Here is a 21958-nt window from a genome sequence, read left to right on the forward strand (position 1 = left end):
AAGCCAGGAATTAATCCAAAATAAAAAAACGTATATATAAAAGTTTACTGTCACACACCAGTTAGTTGTTTTACAGGGTCAGCTATGGTAGTACGGAGCCCCTTGAGCAAATTAAGGTTAAATGCCTTGCTCAAGGGCACATACTTTTTTTTACCTTGGAGGCTTGGGTATTCAAAACCGGGAACTTTCTGTTACTGGCACAACATTAACCACTAGGCTACCTAGACAGAAATGTAAATATATATATAAGAATCTCTGGATTAACTATATAATGTTAGTTAAACGTAGTAAATAATAAATTGGCCACATTTTTTAAATGGACCATTCTGTGAACTGTCTTGTACAATTTTAAATTGACACAATACCTGTTAGCAAAGTTGTCAGCGAGAGATGACATGCAGAAGCTTCCAGGCATTTGCAGTTTTGCATGATGTCTGTTTTGATGATAATTAGTATTTTCGAATCTGAGAGTAAATTGAGACTAATATATTGATAAAAATCACCTTGTCCAAGAAACACAGCCCTTATTTTAAGTGTTTCTAAAATCCCCAATGGGAAAAATGAATGGTGGAAAACCCATTGGAACCATTTCCCTCTTTGACCGTTAGGTTTTATGGGTGTAATGACACCTCTACAGTGGGGCTCTATGGGATGAACCAGGACTAGAATACAGTATTTACATATGAAACTTCTCAACGGCTGGCCATGCCTTCCTCCTGGCTACTCCAACCTCGCCTTTCCTTCCAGTTCTCTGCTGCCTGCGACTGGAACGAATTGCAAAAATCGCTGAAGTTGGAGACTTTTATCTCCCTCACCAACTTTAAACATCTGCTATCTGAGCAGCTAACAGATCGCTGCAGCTGTACATAGTCTATCGGTAAATAGCCCACCCAATCTACCTACCTCATCCCCATACTGTTTTTATTTTATTTACATTTCTGCTCTTTTGCACACCAGTATCTCTACCTGCACATGTTCATCTGATCATTTAATACTCCAGTGTTAATTTAATACTCCATAATTACAATCTGCTAAATTGTAATTATTCACTCCTATGGCCTATTTATTGCCTACCTCCTCATACCTTTTGCACACAATGTATAAAGATTCTTTTTTTTCTACTATGTTATTGACTTGTTTATTGTTTACTCCATGTGTAACTCTGTGTTGTCTGTTCACACTGCTATGCTTTATCTTGGCCAGGTCGCAGTTGCAAATGAGAACTTGTTCTCAACTAGCCTACCTGGTTAAATAAAGGCGAAATAAAATAAAAAGTGGGTAAAACGGTATGTAAATCTTATTAAAGAGACCAGTGTACAATCACTATGTACATAGGGCAGATATAATTCTACATGAGTTAGTTTTCATAAACTACACGAGTTATGGTACATTTTCATTATGCCTAAATCGTTGTTACTTCAAATAATGATATTATTGAATTGTTTTTGGTTTTTGTAAACGAGCGGATATGACGTTCAGTCTGGTGAACACGCTTTGCAGATGTAAACTTGTGGCGTTCATGTGCCAGTCGGAACTAGGAAACTCAGAAATGTCCGACTTGCTGACTGGTTGAAAGCGGCACGTGTACATAAGTACAACCAATACTTGCATATTCGGAAATTTCAGTGTTTCCTTGTTACGACTATCACGTGAACGCGGCAACGGGAGCAGAAACACACATGTGTTGTAGCGGTTCTTATTATACCTCCGCGGTCGTAGCTGGACAAACATTTATACAAACGAATTTAATCCACAAAACATTGAAGAAGAGGCGCCACCTACATCATGAATGATTTTGGAAGCTACCCTCCGCCGAACTTTGTCTCTCCTCCTCCGGGTTCGATGGTGAGTCCGCCAACGTTCCTTCCACCTCCGAGCAACTTCCAGCCCGGTATATGGAACTGGTACGAGCCACCGTCCGAGCCGTGGAGATACAACGGCCAGGGAGAACACTGGAACTGCGGCCCCGGACCAGGTCGACCCAGAGGCTCATATGGTGAGTATTATACTAACTAGGTGAGTTATGGTTCTAGCAGCGGCCTGGTAAAGAGGCTTCTTTGCACGGTCCCTAGGTTGACACGTGCCTGGCTGAGAGCCCCTGGTCGACTACTATGACCTATACCAATCAGGTCTGTTGAAGTAAACCCTCATGACGCCATTTAGTGGGGTAGGTCAGTAGGGCTGACCAATCTTGGCCCCGTGTAATGTACATCTATCATTTGGGCAGAGGGGATGCTGGTTCACGTCTGGGTTGAACCAGTATCTGGGCGGAGGGGATGCTGGTTCACGTCTGGGTTGAACCAGTATCTGGGCAGAGGAGATGCTGGTTCACGTCTGGGTTGAACCAGTATCTGGTCAGAGGAGATGCTGGTTCACGTCTGGGTTGAACAAGTATCTGGGCAGAGGAGATCCTGCATCATTATTAACAGAACAGAAGTGTCAGATTGGTGATGACTGAACTGCACCCAGCAGTAGGTCGGCAAGTCATAATATTGTTGTTTTGACCTTTGACCCACAGGCCAGAACTTCCATCGTGGACACGGAGGCGGAAGGCAGGACTATGGTCGTCCCAACAACCATGGGAAAAAGGTAGTAAATCCACCATCAAACCAAAAGCCAGGTCTCTGATATATATGTTTTATTTTATTGCACCTTTATTTAACCAGCTAGGCCGGTTGAGAACACCTTTATTTAACCAGCTAGGCCAGTTGAGAACACCTTTATTTAACCAGCTAGGCCAGTTGAGAACACCTTTATTTAACCAGCTAGGCCAGTTGAGAACACCTTTATTTAACCAGCTAGGCCAGTTGAGAACACCTTTATTTAACCAGCTAGGCCAGTTGAGAACACCTTTATTTAACCAGCTAGGCCAGTTGAGAACACCTTTATTTAACCAGCTAGGCCAGTTGAGAACACCTTTATTTAACCAGCTAGGCCAGTTGAGAACACCTTTATTTAACCAGCTAGGCCAGTTGAGAACACCTTTATTTAACCAGGTAGGCCAGTTGAGAACACCTTTATTTAACCAGCTAGGCCAGTTGAGAACACCTTTATTTAACCAGCTAGGCCAGTTGAGAACACCTTTATTTAACCAGCTAGGCCGGTTGAGAACACCTTTATTTAACCAGCTAGGCCAGTTGAGAACACCTTTATTTAACCAGCTAGGCCAGTTGAGAACACCTTTATTTAACCAGCTAGGCCAGTTGAGAACACCTTTATTTAACCAGCTAGGCCAGTTGAGAACACCTTTATTTAACCAGCTAGGCCAGTTGAGAACACCTTTATTTAACCAGCTAGGCCAGTTGAGAACACCTTTATTTAACCAGCTAGGCCGGTTGAGAACACCTTTATTTAACCAGCTAGGCCAGTTGAGAACACCTTTATTTAACCAGCTAGGCCAGTTGAGAACACCTTTATTTAACCAGCTAGGCCAGTTGAGAACAAGTTCTCATTTGCAACTAAGACCTGGCCAAGATAACGCAAAGCAGTGTGACACCAACAACAACACAGAGTTACACATGGAATAAACAATAAACAAGCCATTAACACAGGTAACTGCAAAAATAATGATAACACTTGAGTAAATGAGGGATACAAAGTACACCGAGTGTATAAAACATGAAGAACTCTTCTCTAATATTGAGTTGCAACCCCCTACCCCCCCTCCCCCCTCAGAACAGCCTCAGTTGGTCAAAAGCGTTCCACAGGGATGCTGACCCATGTTGACTCCAATGCTACCCATAGATGTCAAGTTGGGTGGTAGACAGTTCTTTAAATACACAGGAACCTGTGCCAACCTGTGCGCCTGGCACTGACTATTTTGTCTTGCCCGTTCACCCTCTGAAAAGCACACATACACAATCCATGTCTCAAGGCTTAAAAATCCTCCTTTAACCCATCTCCTCCCCTTCATGGATGGTGGTACACAGACACACTGTGGCCCCTCATGATGATTTGTTTGTTTGTGTCCCCCATCAGTTGGCCATCCCCGTCTTAGACAGTGTAACACTCCAATAGGGTGACTGACTGATTTGACTTTAATGGGTTCAAATGTTTTGTTTTCTTTCCAGCAGAAAAATAAAAAAGAACCAGAGTTTTCACATTTCTGTGACCCGTGTGACCGAGGATTCAAAAACCAAGACAAGTATGACCAACATGTCTCTGAACATGTCAAGGTAACTGATTCTCATGATCAAATTATTCTGATTTGACATGAGGTGATGAACTGAATGTAATGACATCATACTAGGTCATCAGGGTTCCAAGCTTCAAATCAAATTCTATTAGTCACATGAGCCTAATACAACAGTACTTTACAAGACCTTACAGTGAAATGCTTACTTAAGAGCCCCTAACCAACAATGTGCGGGGGCACCGGTTAGTTGAGGTAATGTGTAGGTAAAGTTATTAAAGTGACTATGCATAGATGATAACAGAGTAGCAGTTGTCTGGGTAGCCATTTGATTAGGTGTTCAGGAGTCTTATGGCTTGGGGGTAGAAGCAGTTTAGAAACCTCTTGGACCTAGACTTGGTGCTCTGGTACCGCTGGCCGTGCGGTATCAGAGAGAACAGGCTATGACTAGGGTGACTGGAGTCTTTGACAATTTGTAGGGCCTTCCTCTGACACCGCCTGGTATAGAGGTCCTGGGTGGCAGGGAGCTTGGCCTCGGTGATGTACTGAGCTGTACTCACAACCCTCTGTAGTGCGTTGCGGTCGAAGGCCGAGCAGTTGCCATACCAGGCAGTGATTCAGCCAGTCAGGATGCTCTCGATGGTGCAGCTGAAGAACCTTTTGAGGATCTAAGGACCAATGCCAAATCCTTTGTCTCCTGATGGGGAATAGGTTTTGTCGTGCCCTCTTCATGACTGTCTTGGTGTGCTTGAACCATGTTATTTTGTTGGTGATGTGGACACCAAGGAACTTGAAGTTCTCAACCTGTTCCACTGCAGCCCCATCGATGAGAACGGGGGTGTGCTCGGTCCTCTTTTTCCTGTAGTCCACAATGATCTCAGTTGTCTTGATCATGTTGAGAGAGACGTTGTTGTCCTGGCACCACACGGCCAGGTCTCTGACCTCCCTATAGGCTGTCTCGTAATTGTCGGTGATCCGGCCTCCCGCTGTTGTGTCATCTGCAAATGTAATGATGGTGTTGGAGTCGTGCCTGGCCGTGCAGTCACGAGGGAACAGAGAGTACAGGAGGGGACCGAGCACGCACCCCTTAGGGTCCCCTGTGTTGAGGGTCAGCGTGGCAGATGTGTTGTTACCTACCCTCGCCACCTTTTGCGGCCCGTCAGGAAGTCCAGGATCCAGTTGCAGAGGGAGGTGTTTAGTCCCAGGGTCCTTAGTTTAGTGATGAGCTTTGAGGGCACTATGGTGTTGAATGCTGAGCTGTAGTCAATGAATAGCATTCTCACATAGGTGTTCCTCTAGTCCAGGTGGGAAAGGGTAGCGTGGAGTGCAAAAGAGATTGCATAATTTGTGGATCTGTTGGGGTGGTATGCAAATTGGAGTGGGTCTAGGGTTTCTGGGATAATGGTGTTGATGTGATCCATGACCAGCCTTTCAAAGCATTTCATGGCTACAGACGTGACTGCTACGGGTCGGTAGTCATTTAGGAGGTTACCTTAGTGTTCTTGGGCACAGGGTCTATGGTGGTCTGCTTGAAACATGTTGGTATTACAGACTCGGACAGGGAGAGCTTGAAAATGTCTGTGAAGACACTTGCCAGTTGGCCAGCGCATGCTCGCAGCACACATCCTGGTAATCCGTCTGGCCCTGCGGCCTTGTGAATGTTGACCTGTTTTAAGGTCTTACTCACATCGGCTGCGGAGAGCGTGATCAGTCTTCCAGAACAGCTGGTGTTCTCATGCATGTTTCGGTCTTATTTGCCTCGAAGCGAGCATAGAACTAGTTTAGCTCATGTCACTGGGCAGGTCTCGGCTGTGCTTCCCTTTTGTAGTCTGTAATGGTTTGCAAGCTCTGCCACATCTGACGAGTGTCAGAGCCAGTGTAGTATGATTTGATCTTAGTCCTGTATTGAAGATTTGCCTGTTTTGATGGTTCGTCGGAGGGCATAGCGAAATTTCTTATAAGCTTCCGGGTTAGAGTCCTGCTCCTTTGAAAGTGTTAGCTCTAGACTTTAGCTCAGTGCGGATGTTGCCTGTAATCCATGGCTTCTGGTTGGGGTATGTACATACGGTCACTGTGGGGACATCGACATCAATGCACATGTTGATGAAGCCAATGACTGATGTGGTGTACTCCTCAATTCCATCGGAGGAATCCCGGAACATATTCGAGTCTGGTAGCAAAACAGTCCTGCAGTTTAACATCTGCGTCATCTGACCACTTTTTATTTTATTGATCTAGTTACTGGTGCTTACTGTTTTAATTTGAGCAAGAATCAGGAGAATAGAATTATGGTCAGATTTGCCAAATGGAGGGCGAGGGAGAGCTGTATGTGTCTCTGTGTGTGGAGTACAGGTGGTCCGGAGTTTTTAATGTGTATTTATTTATTCCAGTTCCCTGCCGGTGCATCGTGTAACCAGCCACGCCTCTGTTCTATCCTGCCGGTGCATCGTATAACCAGCCACGCCTCTGTTCTATCCTGCTGGTGCATCGTGTAACCAGCCACGCCTCTGTTCTATCCTGCCGGTGCATCGTATAACCAGCCTCTGTTCTGTCCTGCCGGTGCATCGTATAATCAGCCACGCCTCTGTTCTATCCTGCCGGTGCATCGTATAACCAGCCTCTGTTCTATCCTGCCGGTGCATCGTATAACCAGCCACGCCTCTGTTCTATCCTGCCGGTGCATCGTATAACCAGCCTCTGTTCTATCCTGCCGGTGCATCGTATAACCAGCCTCTGTTCTGTCCTGCCGGTGCATCGTATAACCAGCCTCTGTTCTATCCTGCCGGTGCATCGTATAACCAGCCTCTGTTCTGTCCTGCCGGTGCATCGTATAACCAGCCACGCCTCTGTTCTATCCTGCCGGTGCATCGTATAACCAGCCTCTGTTCTGTCCTGCCGGTGCATCGTATAACCAGCCACGCCTCTGTTCTATCCTGCCGGTGCATCGTATAACCAGCCTCTGTTCTATCCTGCCGGTGCATCGTATAACCAGCCTCTGTTCTATCCTGCCGGTGCATCGTATAACCAACCACGCCTCTGTTCTATCCTGCCGGTGCATTGTATAACCAGCCACGCCTCTGTTCTGTCCTGCCGGTGCATCGTATAACCAGCCTCTGTTCTATCCTGCCGGTGCATCGTATAACCAGCCACGCCTCTGTTCTATCCTGCCGGTGCATCGTATAACCAGCCACGCCTCTGTTCTATCCTGCCGGTGCATCGTATAACCAGCCTCTGTTCTGTCCTGCCGGTGCATCGTATAACCAGCCTCTGTTCTATCCTGCCGGTGCATCGTATAACCAGCCTCTGTTCTATCCTGCCGGTGCATCGTATAACCAGCCACGCCTCTGTTCTGTCCTGCCGGTGCATCGTATAACCAGCCTCTGTTCTATCCTGCCGGTGCATCGTATAACCAGCCTCTGTTCTATCCTGCCGGTGCATCGTATAACCAGCCACGCCTCTGTTCTGTCCTGCCGGTGCATCGTATAACCAGCCTCTGTTCTATCCTGCCTTTGCATCGTATAACCAGCCTCTGTTCTATCCTGCCGGTGCATCGTATAACCAGCCACGCCTCTGTTCTGTCCTGCCGGTGCATCGTATAACCAGCCTCTGTTCTGTCCTGCCGGTGCATCGTATAACCAGCCACGCCTCTGTTCTATCCTGCCGGTGCATCGTATAACCAGCCACGCCTCTGTTCTATCCTGCCGGTGCATCGTATAACCAGCCACGCCTCTGTTCTGTCCTGCCGGTGCATCGTATAACCAGCCACGCCTCTGTTCTATCCTGCCGGTGCATCGTATAACCAGCCACGCCTCTGTTCTGTCCTGCCGGTGCATCGTATAACCAGCCTCTGTTCTGTCCTGCCGGTGCATCGTATAACCAGCCACGCCTCTGTTCTATCCTGCCGGTGCATCGTATAACCAGCCACGCCTCTGTTCTATCCTGCCGGTGCATCGTATAACCAGCCACGCCTCTGTTCTATCCTGCCGGTGCATCGTATAACCAGCCACGACTCTGTTCTATCCTGCCGGTGCATCGTATAACCAGCCACGCCTCTGTTCTATCCTGCCGGTGCATCGTATAACCAGCCACGACTCTGTTCTATCCTGCCGGTGCATCGTATAACCAGCCACGCCTCTGTTCTGTCCTGCCGGTGCATCGTATAACCAGCCACGACTCTGTTCTATCCTGCCGGTGCATCGTGTAACCAGCCACGCCTCTGTTCTATCCTGCCGGTGCATCGTATAACCAGCCTCTGTTCTGTCCTGCCGGTGCATCGTATAACCAGCCACGCCTCTGTTCTATCCTGCCGGTGCATCGTATAACCAGCCTCTGTTCTATCCTGCCGGTGCATCGTATAACCAGCCACGACTCTGTTCTATCCTGCCGGTGCATCGTATAACCAGCCTCTGTTCTGTCCTGCCGGTGCATCGTGTAACCAGCCTCTGTTCTATCCTGCCGGTGCATCGTATAACCAGCCTCTGTTCTATCCTGCCGGTGCATCGTATAACCAGCCACGCCTCTGTTCTATCCTGCCGGTGCATCGTATAACCAGCCACGCCTCTGTTCTGTCCTGCCGGTGCATCGTATAACCAGCCTCTGTTCTGTCCTGCCGGTGCATCGTATAACCAGCCTCTGTTCTGTCCTGCCGGTGCATCGTATAACCAGCCACGCCTCTGTTCTATCCTCCCGGTGCATCGTATAACCAGCCACGCCTCTGTTCTATCCTGCCGGTGCATCGTATAACCAGCCTCTGTTCTGTCCTGCCGGTGCATCGTATAATCAGCCACGCCTCTGTTCTATCCTGCCGGTGCATCGTATAACCAGCCACGCCTCTGTTCTATCCTGCCGGTGCATCGTATAACCAGCCTCTGTTCTGTCCTGCCGGTGCATCGTATAACCAGCCACGCCTCTGTTCTATCCTGCCGGTGCATCGTATAACCAGCCTCTGTTCTGTCCTGCCGGTGCATCGTATAACCAGCCACGCCTCTGTTCTGTCCTGCTGGTGCATCGTATAACCAGCCTCTGTTCTGTCCTGCCGGTGCATCGTATAACCAGCCACGCCTCTGTTCTATCCTGCCGGTGCATCGTATAACCAGCCACGCCTCTGTTCTATCCTGCCGGTGCATCGTATAACCAGCCTCTGTTCTGTCCTGCCGGTGCATCGTATAACCAGCCACGCCTCTGTTCTATCCTGCCGGTGCATCGTATAACCAGCCACGCCTCTGTTCTGTCCTGCCGGTGCATCGTATAACCAGCCTCTGTTCTGTCCTGCCGGTGCATCGTATAACCAGCCTCTGTTCTATCCTGCCGGTGCATCGTATAACCAGCCTCTGTTCTGTCCTGCCGGTGCATCGTATAACCAGCCACGCCTCTGTTCTATCCTGCCGGTGCATCGTATAACCAGCCACGCCTCTGTTCTATCCTGCCGGTGCATCGTATAACCAGCCTCTGTTCTGTCCTGCCGGTGCATTGTATAACCAGCCTCTGTTCTATCCTGCCGGTGCATCGTATAACCAGCCACGCCTCTGTTCTATCCTGCCGGTGCATCGTATAACCAGCCTCTGTTCTGTCCTGCCGGTGCATCGTATAACCAGCCTCTGTTCTGTCCTGCCGGTGCATCGTATAACCAGCCACGCCTCTGTTCTATCCTGCCGGTGCATCGTATAACCAGCCTCTGTTCTATCCTGCCGGTGCATCGTATAACCAGCCACGCCTCTGTTCTATCCTGCCGGTGCATCGTATAACCAGCCTCTGTTCTGTCCTGCCGGTGCATCGTATAACCAGCCTCTGTTCTATCCTGCCGGTGCATCGTATAACCAGCCTCTGTTCTATCCTGCCGGTGCATCGTATAACCAGCCACGCCTCTGTTCTGTCCTGCCGGTGCATCGTATAACCAGCCACGCCTCTGTTCTATCCTGCTGGTGCATCGTATAACCAGCCTCTGTTCTGTCCTGCCGGTGCATCGTATAACCAGCCACGCCTCTGTTCTGTCCTGCCGGTGCATCGTATAACCAGCCACGCCTCTGTTCTATCCTGCCGGTGCATCGTATAACCAGCCACGCCTCTGTTCTGTCCTGCCGGTGCATCGTATAACCAGCCACGCCTCTGTTCTATCCTGCCGGTGCATCGTATAACCAGCCACGCCTCTGTTCTATCCTGCCGGTGCATCGTATAACCAGCCACGCCTCTGTTCTATCCTGCCGGTGCATCGTATAACCAGCCACGCCTCTGTTCTGTCCTGCCGGTGCATCGTATAACCAGCCTCTGTTCTGTCCTGCCGGTGCATCGTATAACCAGCCACGCCTCTGTTCTGTCCTGCCGGTGCATCGTATAACCAGCCTCTGTTCTGTCCTGCCGGTGCATCGTATAACCAGCCTCTGTTCTGTCCTGCCGGTGCATCGTATAACCAGCCACGCCTCTGTTCTATCCTGCCGGTGCATCGTATAACCAGCCTCTGTTCTGTCCTGCCGGTGCATCGTATAACCAGCCACGCCTCTGTTCTGTCCTGCCGGTGCATCGTATAACCAGCCTCTGTTCTGTCCTGCCGGTGCATCGTATAACCAGCCTCTGTTCTGTCCTGCCGGTGCATCGTATAACCAGCCACGCCTCTGTTCTATCCTGCCGGTGCATCGTATAACCAGCCACGCCTCTGTTCTATCCTGCCGGTGCATCGTATAACCAGCCACGCCTCTGTTCTGTCCTGCCGGTGCATCGTATAACCAGCCACGCCTCTGTTCTGTCCTGCCGGTGCATCGTATAACCAGCCACGCCTCTGTTCTATCCTGCCGGTGCATCGTATAACCAGCCACGCCTCTGTTCTGTCCTGCCGGTGCATCGTATAACCAGCCTCTGTTCTGTCCTGCCGGTGCATCGTATAACCAGCCACGCCTCTGTTCTATCCTGCCGGTGCATCGTATAACCAGCCTCTGTTCTGTCCTGCCGGTGCATCGTATAATCAGCCACGCCTCTGTTCTATCCTGCCGGTGCATCGTATAACCAGCCTCTGTTCTGTCCTGCCGGTGCATCGTATAACCAGCCACGCCTCTGTTCTGTCCTGCCGGTGCATCGTATAACCAGCCTCTGTTCTATCCTGCCGGTGCATCGTATAACCAGCCTCTGTTCTGTCCTGCCGGTGCATCGTATAACCAGCCACGCCTCTGTTCTGTCCTGCCGGTGCATCGTATAACCAGCCTCTGTTCTGTCCTGCTGGTGCATCGTATAACCAGCCACGCCTCTGTTCTATCCTGCCGGTGCATCGTATAACCAGCCTCTGTTCTGTCCTGCCGGTGCATCGTATAATCAGCCACGCCTCTGTTCTATCCTGCCGGTGCATCGTATAACCAGCCTCTGTTCTATCCTGCCGGTGCATCGTATAACCAGCCTCTGTTCTATCCTGCCGGTGCATCGTATAACCAGCCTCTGTTCTATCCTGCCGGTGCATCGTATAACCAGCCTCTGTTCTATCCTGCCGGTGCATCGTATAACCAGCCACGCCTCTGTTCTATCCTGCCGGTGCATCGTATAACCAGCCTCTGTTCTGTCCTGCCGGTGCATCGTATAACCAGCCTCTGTTCTATCCTGCCGGTGCATCGTATAACCAGCCTCTGTTCTATCCTGCCGGTGCATCGTATAACCAGCCACGCCTCTGTTCTGTCCTGCCGGTGCATCGTATAACCAGCCACGCCTCTGTTCTATCCTGCTGGTGCATCGTATAACCAGCCTCTGTTCTGTCCTGCCGGTGCATCGTATAACCAGCCACGCCTCTGTTCTGTCCTGCCGGTGCATCGTATAACCAGCCACGCCTCTGTTCTATCCTGCCGGTGCATCGTATAACCAGCCACGCCTCTGTTCTGTCCTGCCGGTGCATCGTATAACCAGCCACGCCTCTGTTCTATCCTGCCGGTGCATCGTATAACCAGCCACGCCTCTGTTCTATCCTGCCGGTGCATCGTATAACCAGCCACGCCTCTGTTCTATCCTGCCGGTGCATCGTATAACCAGCCACGCCTCTGTTCTGTCCTGCCGGTGCATCGTATAACCAGCCTCTGTTCTGTCCTGCCGGTGCATCGTATAACCAGCCACGCCTCTGTTCTGTCCTGCCGGTGCATCGTATAACCAGCCTCTGTTCTGTCCTGCCGGTGCATCGTATAACCAGCCTCTGTTCTGTCCTGCCGGTGCATCGTATAACCAGCCACGCCTCTGTTCTATCCTGCCGGTGCATCGTATAACCAGCCTCTGTTCTGTCCTGCCGGTGCATCGTATAACCAGCCACGCCTCTGTTCTGTCCTGCCGGTGCATCGTATAACCAGCCTCTGTTCTGTCCTGCCGGTGCATCGTATAACCAGCCTCTGTTCTGTCCTGCCGGTGCATCGTATAACCAGCCACGCCTCTGTTCTATCCTGCCGGTGCATCGTATAACCAGCCACGCCTCTGTTCTATCCTGCCGGTGCATCGTATAACCAGCCACGCCTCTGTTCTGTCCTGCCGGTGCATCGTATAACCAGCCACGCCTCTGTTCTGTCCTGCCGGTGCATCGTATAACCAGCCACGCCTCTGTTCTATCCTGCCGGTGCATCGTATAACCAGCCACGCCTCTGTTCTGTCCTGCCGGTGCATCGTATAACCAGCCTCTGTTCTGTCCTGCCGGTGCATCGTATAACCAGCCACGCCTCTGTTCTATCCTGCCGGTGCATCGTATAACCAGCCTCTGTTCTGTCCTGCCGGTGCATCGTATAATCAGCCACGCCTCTGTTCTATCCTGCCGGTGCATCGTATAACCAGCCTCTGTTCTGTCCTGCCGGTGCATCGTATAACCAGCCACGCCTCTGTTCTGTCCTGCCGGTGCATCGTATAACCAGCCTCTGTTCTATCCTGCCGGTGCATCGTATAACCAGCCTCTGTTCTGTCCTGCCGGTGCATCGTATAACCAGCCACGCCTCTGTTCTGTCCTGCCGGTGCATCGTATAACCAGCCTCTGTTCTGTCCTGCTGGTGCATCGTATAACCAGCCACGCCTCTGTTCTATCCTGCCGGTGCATCGTATAACCAGCCTCTGTTCTGTCCTGCCGGTGCATCGTATAATCAGCCACGCCTCTGTTCTATCCTGCCGGTGCATCGTATAACCAGCCTCTGTTCTATCCTGCCGGTGCATCGTATAACCAGCCTCTGTTCTATCCTGCCGGTGCATCGTATAACCAGCCTCTGTTCTATCCTGCCGGTGCATCGTATAACCAGCCTCTGTTCTATCCTGCCGGTGCATCGTATAACCAGCCTCTGTTCTGTCCTGCCGGTGCATCGTATAACCAGCCACGCCTCTGTTCTATCCTGCCGGTGCATCGTATAACCAGCCTCTGTTCTGTCCTGCCGGTGCATCGTATAACCAGCCTCTGTTCTATCCTGCCGGTGCATCGTATAACCAGCCACGCCTCTGTTCTATCCTGCCGGTGCATCGTATAACCAGCCTCTGTTCTGTCCTGCCGGTGCATCGTATAACCAGCCACGCCTCTGTTCTGTCCTGCTGGTGCATCGTATAACCAGCCACGCCTCTGTTCTATCCTGCCGGTGCATCGTATAACCAGCCTCTGTTCTATCCTGCCGGTGCATCGTATAACCAGCCTCTGTTCTGTCCTGCCGGTGCATCGTATAATCAGCCACGCCTCTGTTCTATCCTGCCGGTGCATCGTATAACCAGCCTCTGTTCTGTCCTGCCGGTGCATCGTATAACCAGCCACGCCTCTGTTCTGTCCTGCCGGTGCATCGTATAACCAGCCTCTGTTCTATCCTGCCGGTGCATCGTATAACCAGCCACGCCTCTGTTCTGTCCTGCCGGTGCATCGTATAACCAGCCTCTGTTCTATCCTGCCGGTGCATCGTATAACCAGCCTCTGTTCTGTCCTGCCGGTGCATCGTATAACCAGCCACGCCTCTGTTCTATCCTGCCGGTGCATCGTATAACCAGCCTCTGTTCTGTCCTGCCGGTGCATCGTATAACCAGCCACGCCTCTGTTCTATCCTGCCGGTGCATCGTATAACCAGCCTCTGTTCTATCCTGCCGGTGCATCGTATAACCAGCCTCTGTTCTATCCTGCCGGTGCATCGTATAACCAGCCTCTGTTCTGTCCTGCCGGTGCATCGTATAACCAGCCTCTGTTCTATCCTGCCGGTGCATCGTATAACCAGCCTCTGTTCTGTCCTGCCGGTGCATCGTATAATCAGCCACGCCTCTGTTCTATCCTGCCGGTGCATCGTATAACCAGCCTCTGTTCTGTCCTGCCGGTGCATCGTATAACCAGCCACGCCTCTGTTCTGTCCTGCCGGTGCATCGTATAACCAGCCTCTGTTCTATCCTGCCGGTGCATCGTATAACCAGCCTCTGTTCTGTCCTGCCGGTGCATCGTATAACCAGCCACGCCTCTGTTCTATCCTGCCGGTGCATCGTATAACCAGCCTCTGTTCTGTCCTGCCGGTGCATCGTATAATCAGCCACGCCTCTGTTCTGTCCTGCCGGTGCATCGTATAATCAGCCACGCCTCTGTTCTATCCTGCCGGTGCATCGTATAACCAGCCTCTGTTCTATCCTGCCGGTGCATCGTATAACCAGCCTCTGTTCTGTCCTGCCGGTGCATCGTATAACCAGCCACGCCTCTGTTCTATCCTGCCGGTGCATCGTATAACCAGCCTCTGTTCTGTCCTGCCGGTGCATCGTATAACCAGCCACGCCTCTGTTCTATCCTGCCGGTGCATCGTATAACCAGCCTCTGTTCTGTCCTGCCGGTGCATCGTATAACCAGCCAGCTGTATGTTGATAGTGTCATCGTTCAGCCAAGTCTCTGTGAAACATAACATATAACAGTTTTGAATGTCCTTTTGGTAGTTTAATTTTTTGCGTAACTCGCCGATTTTATTGTCCAAAGATTTCAAGTTTGCTGGCAGAATGGAAGGAAGTGGGGGTTTATTCGATCGCCTATGCATTTTCAGAAGGCTGTCCGACCCCTTTTCTCCGCCTCCTCTTCACACAAATCACAGGGATCTGGGCCTGTTCCAGAGAAAGCAGTTCCGTTGTTGGTCTACCTTCAGTAAAACAGGCAAAGCATTGTGTTAGTCAACCTTCAGTAAAACAGGCAAAGCATTGTGTTAGTCAACCTTTAGTAAAACAGGCAAAGCATTGTGTTAGTCAACCTTCAGTAAAACAGGCAAAGCATTGTGTTAGTCAACATTCAGTAAAACAGGCAAAGCATTGTGTTAGTCAACCTTCAGTAAAACAGGCAAAGCATTGTGTTAGTCAATCTTCAGTAAAACAGGCAAAGCATTGTGTTAGTCAACATTCAGTAAAACAGGCAAAGCATTGTGTTAGTCAACCTTCAGTAAAACAGGCAAAGCATTGTGTTAGTCAATCTTCAGTAAAACAGGCAAAGCATTGTGTTAGTCAACATTCAGTAAAACAGGCAAAGCATTGTGTTAGTCAACCTTCAGTAAAACAGGCAAAGCATTGTGTTAGTCAATCTTCAGTAAAACAGGCAAAGCATTGTGTTAGTCAACCTTCAGTAAAAGAGACTTCTGTTTTATAGTGCTCAGTTGAAGACTGCAGCTTCACTGCTCATGAGAAGCTGGTCAACATTCACTGGAAAAATGTAAGTAGACCGCCAGCCTCAGCTATTACCCATCAACCCCTCATCTATATAGAACCAAGCATTAACCTCTTCCTGTATATTCATTTTATTTTATTTAACTAAGCAAGTCGGGTTAAGAACAAATTCTTATTTCCCATGACGGCCTAGCAAAAGGCCTCCTGCGGGGACTGGGGCCTGGGATTAAAAATCAATACAATATAAATATAGGACAAAACACACATCACAACAAGAGAGACAACAATACATAAAGTGAGACCTAAGACGACAACATATCAAGGCAGCAACACAACATGGTAGCAACACAACATGGTACAAACATTATTGGGCACAGTCAACAGCACAAATGTCAAGAAGGTAGAGACAACACATCACACAAAGCAGCCACAACTCAGCAAGAGTGTTGCTTCTATACATGAATAGCAATACCCTAACTCCTCCTGTCTGGAACCACGTGTTTAACCTCCTCCTGTCTGGAACCGCGTGTTTAACCTCCTCCTCCTGTCTGGAACCGCGTGTTTAACCTCCTCCTCCTGTCTGGAACCACGTGTTTAACCTCCTCCTCCTGTCTGGAACCACGTGTTTAACCTCCTCCTTCTGTCTGGAACCGCGTGTTTAACCTCCTCCTCCTCCTCCTGTCTGGAACCACGTGTTTAACCTCCTCCTCCTCCTGTCTGGAACCACGTGTTTAACCTCCTCCTCCTGTCTGGAACCACGTGTTTAACCTCCTCCTCCTGTCTGGAACCACGTGTTTAACCTCCTCCTCCTGTCTGGAACCACGTGTTTAACCTCCTCCTGTCTGGAACCGCGTGTTTAACCTCCTCCTCCTGTCTGGAACCACGTGTTTAACCTCCTCCTCCTGTCTGGAACCGCGTGTTTAACCTCCTCCTCCTGTCTGGAACCGCGTGTTTAACCTCCTCCTCCTGTCTGGAACCACGTGTTTAACCTCCTCCTCCTGTCTGGAACCACGTGTTTAACCTCCTCCTGTCTGGAACCGCGTGTTTAACCTCCTCCTCCTGTCTGGAACCGCGTGTTTAACCTCCTCCTCCTGTCTGGAACCGCGTGTTTAACCTCCTCCTCCTGTCTGGAACCGCGTGTTTAACCTCCTCCTCCTGTCTGGAACCACGTGTTTAACCTCCTCCTCCTGTCTGGAACCACGTGTTTAACCTCCTCCTTCTGTCTGGAACCGCGTGTTTAACCTCCTCCTCCTCCTCCTGTCTGGAACCACGTGTTTAACCTCCTCCTCCTCCTGTCTGGAACCACGTGTTTAACCTCCTCCTCCTGTCTGGAACCACGTGTTTAACCTCCTCCTCCTCCTCCTCCTCCTGTCTGGAACCACGTGTTTCTCCTCCTCCTCCTCCTGTCTGGAACCACGTGTTTAACCTCCTCCTCCTCCTCCTGTCTGGAACCACGTGTTTAACCTCCTCCTCCTCCTCCTCCTGTCTGGAACCGCGTGTTTAACCTCCTCCTCCTGTCTGGAACCGCGTGTTTAACCTCCTCCTCCTCCTCCTCCTCCTCCTGTCTGGAACCGCGTGTTTAACCTCCTCCTCCTCCTCCTGTCTGGAACCGCGTGTTTAACCTCCTCCTCCTCCTCCTGTCTGGAACCGCGTGTTTAACCTCCTCCTCCTCCTCCTGTCTGGAACCGCGTGTTTAACCTCCTCCTCCTCCTCCTGTCTGGAACCGCGTGTTTAACCTCCTCCTCCTCCTCCTGTCTGGAACCGCGTGTTTAACCTCCTCCTCCTCCTCCTGTCTGGAACCGCGTGTTTAACCTCCTCCTCCTCCTCCTGTCTGGAACCGCGTGTTTAACCTCCTCCTCCTCCTCCTGTCTGGAACCGCGTGTTTAACAACCTCCTCCTCCTGTCTGGAACCGCGTAATTAACCTCCTCCTATCTGGAACCGCGTGTTTAACCTCCTCCTCCTGTCTGGAACCGCGTGTTTAACCTCCTCCTCCTGTCTGGAACCGCGTGTTTAACCTCCTCCTGTCTGGAACCGCGTGTTTAACCTCCTCCTGTCTGGAACCGCGCGTTTAACCTCCTCCTCCTCCCGTCTGGAACCGCGTGTTTAACCTCCTCTTCCTGTCTGGAACCGCGTGTTTAACCTCCTCCTCCTCCTCCTGTCTGGAACCGCGTGTTTAACCTCCTCCTCCTCCTCCTGTCTGGAACCGCGTGTTTAACCTCCTCCTCCTCCTCCTGTCTGGAACCGTGTGTTTAACCTCCTCCTCCTCCTCCTGTCTGGAACCGCGTGTTTAACCTCCTCCTCCTCCTCCTCCTGTCTGGAACCGCGTGTTTAACCTCCTCCTCCTGTCTGGAACCGCGTGTTTAACCTCCTCCTCCTGTCTGGAACCGCGTGTTTAACCTCCTCCTCCTGTCTGGAACCGCGTGTTTAACCTCCTCCTCCTGTCTGGAACCGCGTGTTTAACCTCCTCCTCCTCCTGTCTGGAACCGCGTGTTTAACCTCCTCCTCCTCCTGTCTGGAACCGCGTGTTTAACCTCCTCCTCCTCCTGTCTGGAACCGCGTGTTTAACCTCCTCCTCCTGTCTGGAGCCGCGTGTTTAACCTCCTCCTCCTCCTGTCTGGAACCGCGTGTTTAACCTCCTCCTCCTCCTGTCTGGAACTGCGTGTTTAACCTCCTCCTGTCTGGAACCGCGTGTTTAACCTCCTCCTCCTGTACCGTCTCCTATAGAACCGTGTGTGTAACCTCCTCCTGTACCGTCTCCTATAGAACCGTGTGTGTAACCTCCTCCTGTACCATCTCCTATAGAACCGTGTGTGTGTAACCTCCTCCTGTACCGTCTCCTATAGAACCGTGTGTGTAACCTCCTCCTGTACCATCTCCTATAGAACCGTGTGTGTAACCTCCTCCTGTACCGTCTCCTATAGAACCGTGTGTGTAACCTCCTCCTGTACCGTCTCCTATAGAACCGTGTGTGTAACCTCCTCCTGTACCGTCTCCTATAGAACCGTGTGTGTAACCTCCTCCTGTACCGTCTCCTATAGAACCGTGTGTGTAACCTCCTCCTGTACCGTCTCCTATAGAACCGTGTGTGTAACCTCCTGTACCGTCTCCTATAGAACCGTGTGTGTAACCTCCTCCTGTACCGTCTCCTATAGAACCGTGTGTGTAACCTCCTCCTGTACCGTCTCCTATAGAACCGTGTGTGTAACCTCCTGTACCATCTCCTATAGAACCGTGTGTGTAACCTCCTGTACCATCTCCTATAGAACCGTGTGTGTAACCTCCTGTACCATCTCCTATAGAACCGTGTGTGTAACCTCCTGTACCATCTCCTATAGAACCGTGTGTGTAACCTCCTCCTGTACCGTCTCCTATAGAACCGTGTGTGTAACCTCCTGTACCATCTCCTATAGAACCGTGTGTGTAACCTCCTCCTGTACCGTCTCCTATAGAACCGTGTGTTTAACCTCCTCCTGTACCGTCTCCTATAGAACCGTGTGTGTAACCTCCTCCTGTACCATCTCCTATAGAACCGTGTGTGTAACCTCCTCCTGTACCATCTCCTATAGAACCGTGTGTGTAACCTCCTCCTGTACCATCTCCTATAGAACCGTGTGTGTAACCTCCTCCTGTACCGTCTCCTATAGAACCATGTGTGTAACCTCCTCCTGTACCGTCTCCTATAGAACCGTGTGTGTAACCTCCTCCTGTACCGTCTCCTATAGAACCGTGTGTGTAACCTCCTCCTGTACCGTCTCCTATAGAACCGTGTGTGTAACCTCCTCCTGTACCGTCTCCTATAGAACCGTGTGTGTAACCTCCTCCTGTACCGTCTCCTATAGAACCGTGTGTGTAACCTCCTCCTGTACCGTCTCCTATAGAACCGTGTGTGTAACCTCCTCCTGTACCGTCTCCTATAGAACCGTGTGTGTAACCTCCTCCTGTACCGTCTCCTATAGAACCGTGTGTGTAACCTCCTCCTGTACCGTCTCCTATAGAACCGTGTGTTTAACCTCCTCCTGTACCGTCTCCTATAGAACCGTGTGTGTAACCTCCTCCTGTACCGTCTCCTATAGAACCGTGTGTGTAACCTCCTCCTGTACCATCTCCTATAGAACCGTGTGTGTAACCTCCTCCTGTACCATCTCCTATAGAACCGTGTGTGTAACCTCCTCCTGTACCGTCTCCTATAGAACCGTGTGTGTAACCTCCTCCTGTACCATCTCCTATAGAACTGTGTGTGTAACCTCCTCCTGTACCGTCTCCTATAGAACCATGCCCCAGGGGCAAAGAGAATCAAGCTGGACACTCCAGACGAGATTTCTAAATGGAGAGAGGAGAGGCGCAGGTCAGTACTGTAGTATGTTTTTAAACATGGTAAAACTTTGTTGTAAGATCCAGTCACTCATCAGCAATGCTTTTGTTTCCTCAATTTCTCTTGAAATGACTACTTCTGGATTAGATCTGATTCTGTGGTCCATATGAACAATGTGCTGTTACCACCAGTATCGGGGCCTAATATTAACACCTGCCAAATTTGGGTAGATTCTGGCAGTAGTAAGATGTCTATTTTACCAGCCATGTGGACCGGTACCCCCTGTAAATAGCCTCCACATTGACTCTGTACCCCCTGTATATAGCCTCCACATTGACTCTGTACCCCCTGTATATAGCCTCCACATTGACTCTGTACCCTCTGCATATAGCCTCCACATTGACTCTGTACCGGTACCCCCTGTATATCGCCTCCACATTGACTCTGTACCGGTACCCCCTGTATATAGCCTCCGCATTGACTCTACCGGTACCCCCTGTATATAGCCTCCATATTGACTCTGTACCGGTACCCCCTGTATATAGCCTCCGCATTGACTCTACCGGTACCCCCTGTATATAGCCTCCATATTGACTCTGTACCGGTACCCCCTGTATATAGCCTCCGCATTGACTCTGTACCGGTACCCCCTGTATATAGTCTCCACATTGACTCTGTACCGGTACCCCCTGTATATAGCCTCCATATTGACTCTGTACCCCCTGTATATAGCCTCCATATTGACTCTGTACCGGTACCCCCTGTATATAGCCTCCGCATTGACTCTGTACTGGTACCCCCTGTATATAGCCTCCACATTGACTCTGTACCAGTACCCCCTGTATATAGCCTCCACATTGACTCTGTATCGGTACCCCCTGTATATAGCCTCCGCATTGACTCTACCGGTACCCCCTGTATATAGCCTCCATATTGACTCTGTACCGGTACCCCCTGTATATAGCCTCCGCATTGACTCTACCGGTACCCCCTGTATATAGCCTCCATATTGACTCTGTACCGGTAACCCCTGTATATAGCCTCCGCATTGACTCTGTACCGGTACCCCCTGTATATAGCCTCCACATTGACTCTGTACACCCTGTATATAGCCTCCGCATTGACTCTGTACCGGTACCGCCTGTATATAGCCTCCACATTGACTCTGTACCGGTACCCCCTGTATATAGCCTCCATATTGACTCTGTACCGGTACCCCCTGTATATAGCCTCCACATTGACTCTGTACCGGTACCCCCTGTATATAGCCTCCGCATTGACTCTGTACCGGTACCCCCTGTATATAGCCTCCATATTGACTCTGTACCGGTACCCCCTGTATATAGCCTCCGCATTGACTCTGTACCGGTACCCCCTGTATATAGTCTCCACATTGACTCTGTACCGGTACCCCCTGTATATAGCCTCCATATTGACTCTGTACCCCCTGTATATAGCCTCCATATTGACTCTGTACCGGTACCCCCTGTATATAGCCTCCGCATTGACTCTGTACCGGTACCCCCTGTATATAGTCTCCACATTGACTCTGTACCGGTACCCCCTGTATATAGCCTCCACATTGACTCTGTACACCCTGTATATAGCCTCCGCATTGACTCTGTACCGGTACCCCCTGTATATAGCCTCCATATTGACTCTGTATCGGTACCCCCTGTATATAGCCTCCATATTGACTCTGTACCGGTACCCCCTGTATATAGCCTCCATATTGACTCTGTACCGGTACCCCCTGTATATTGCCTCCATATTGACTCTGTACCGGTACCCCCTGTATATAGTCTCCACATTGACTCTGTACCGGTACCCCCAGTATATTGCCTCCACATTGACTCTGTACTGGTACCCCCTGTATATAGCCTCCACATTGACTCTGTACCGGTACCCCCTGTATATCGCCTCCACATTG

At 50.5% G+C, this 21958-nt stretch overlaps 1 protein-coding gene across 4 annotated transcripts in view; it reads left to right on the forward strand.

Moving 5' to 3' along the window:
• The first annotated feature begins 1477 nt into the window (after window positions 1-1477).
• Window positions 1478-21958, forward strand: part of nufip1 (nuclear FMR1 interacting protein 1) — a 31334-nt gene continuing 10853 nt past the window's right edge. Inside the window, exons 1-5 of one of the 4 annotated variants that reach the window (XM_090206966.1) lie at window positions 1478-1996; window positions 2519-2589; window positions 4074-4175; window positions 15699-15761; window positions 19985-20061. In XM_090206966.1, the coding sequence (XP_090063092.1) occupies window positions 1786-1996; window positions 2519-2589; window positions 4074-4175; window positions 15699-15761; window positions 19985-20061 (524 nt within the window). In that variant the 5' untranslated portion in view covers window positions 1478-1785. Of the gene's footprint in view, window positions 1997-2518; window positions 2590-4070; window positions 4176-15698; window positions 15762-19984; window positions 20062-21958 lie in introns of all 4 variants that reach the window. The other 3 variants (XM_090206965.1, XM_090206968.1, XM_090206967.1) reach the window with 3 other exon arrangements.

This window comes from Oncorhynchus mykiss, chromosome 18 (genome assembly GCF_057628025.1).
Source record: "Oncorhynchus mykiss isolate SJ-2025 chromosome 18, ASM5762802v1, whole genome shotgun sequence".
NCBI lineage: Eukaryota > Metazoa > Chordata > Actinopteri > Salmoniformes > Salmonidae > Oncorhynchus > Oncorhynchus mykiss.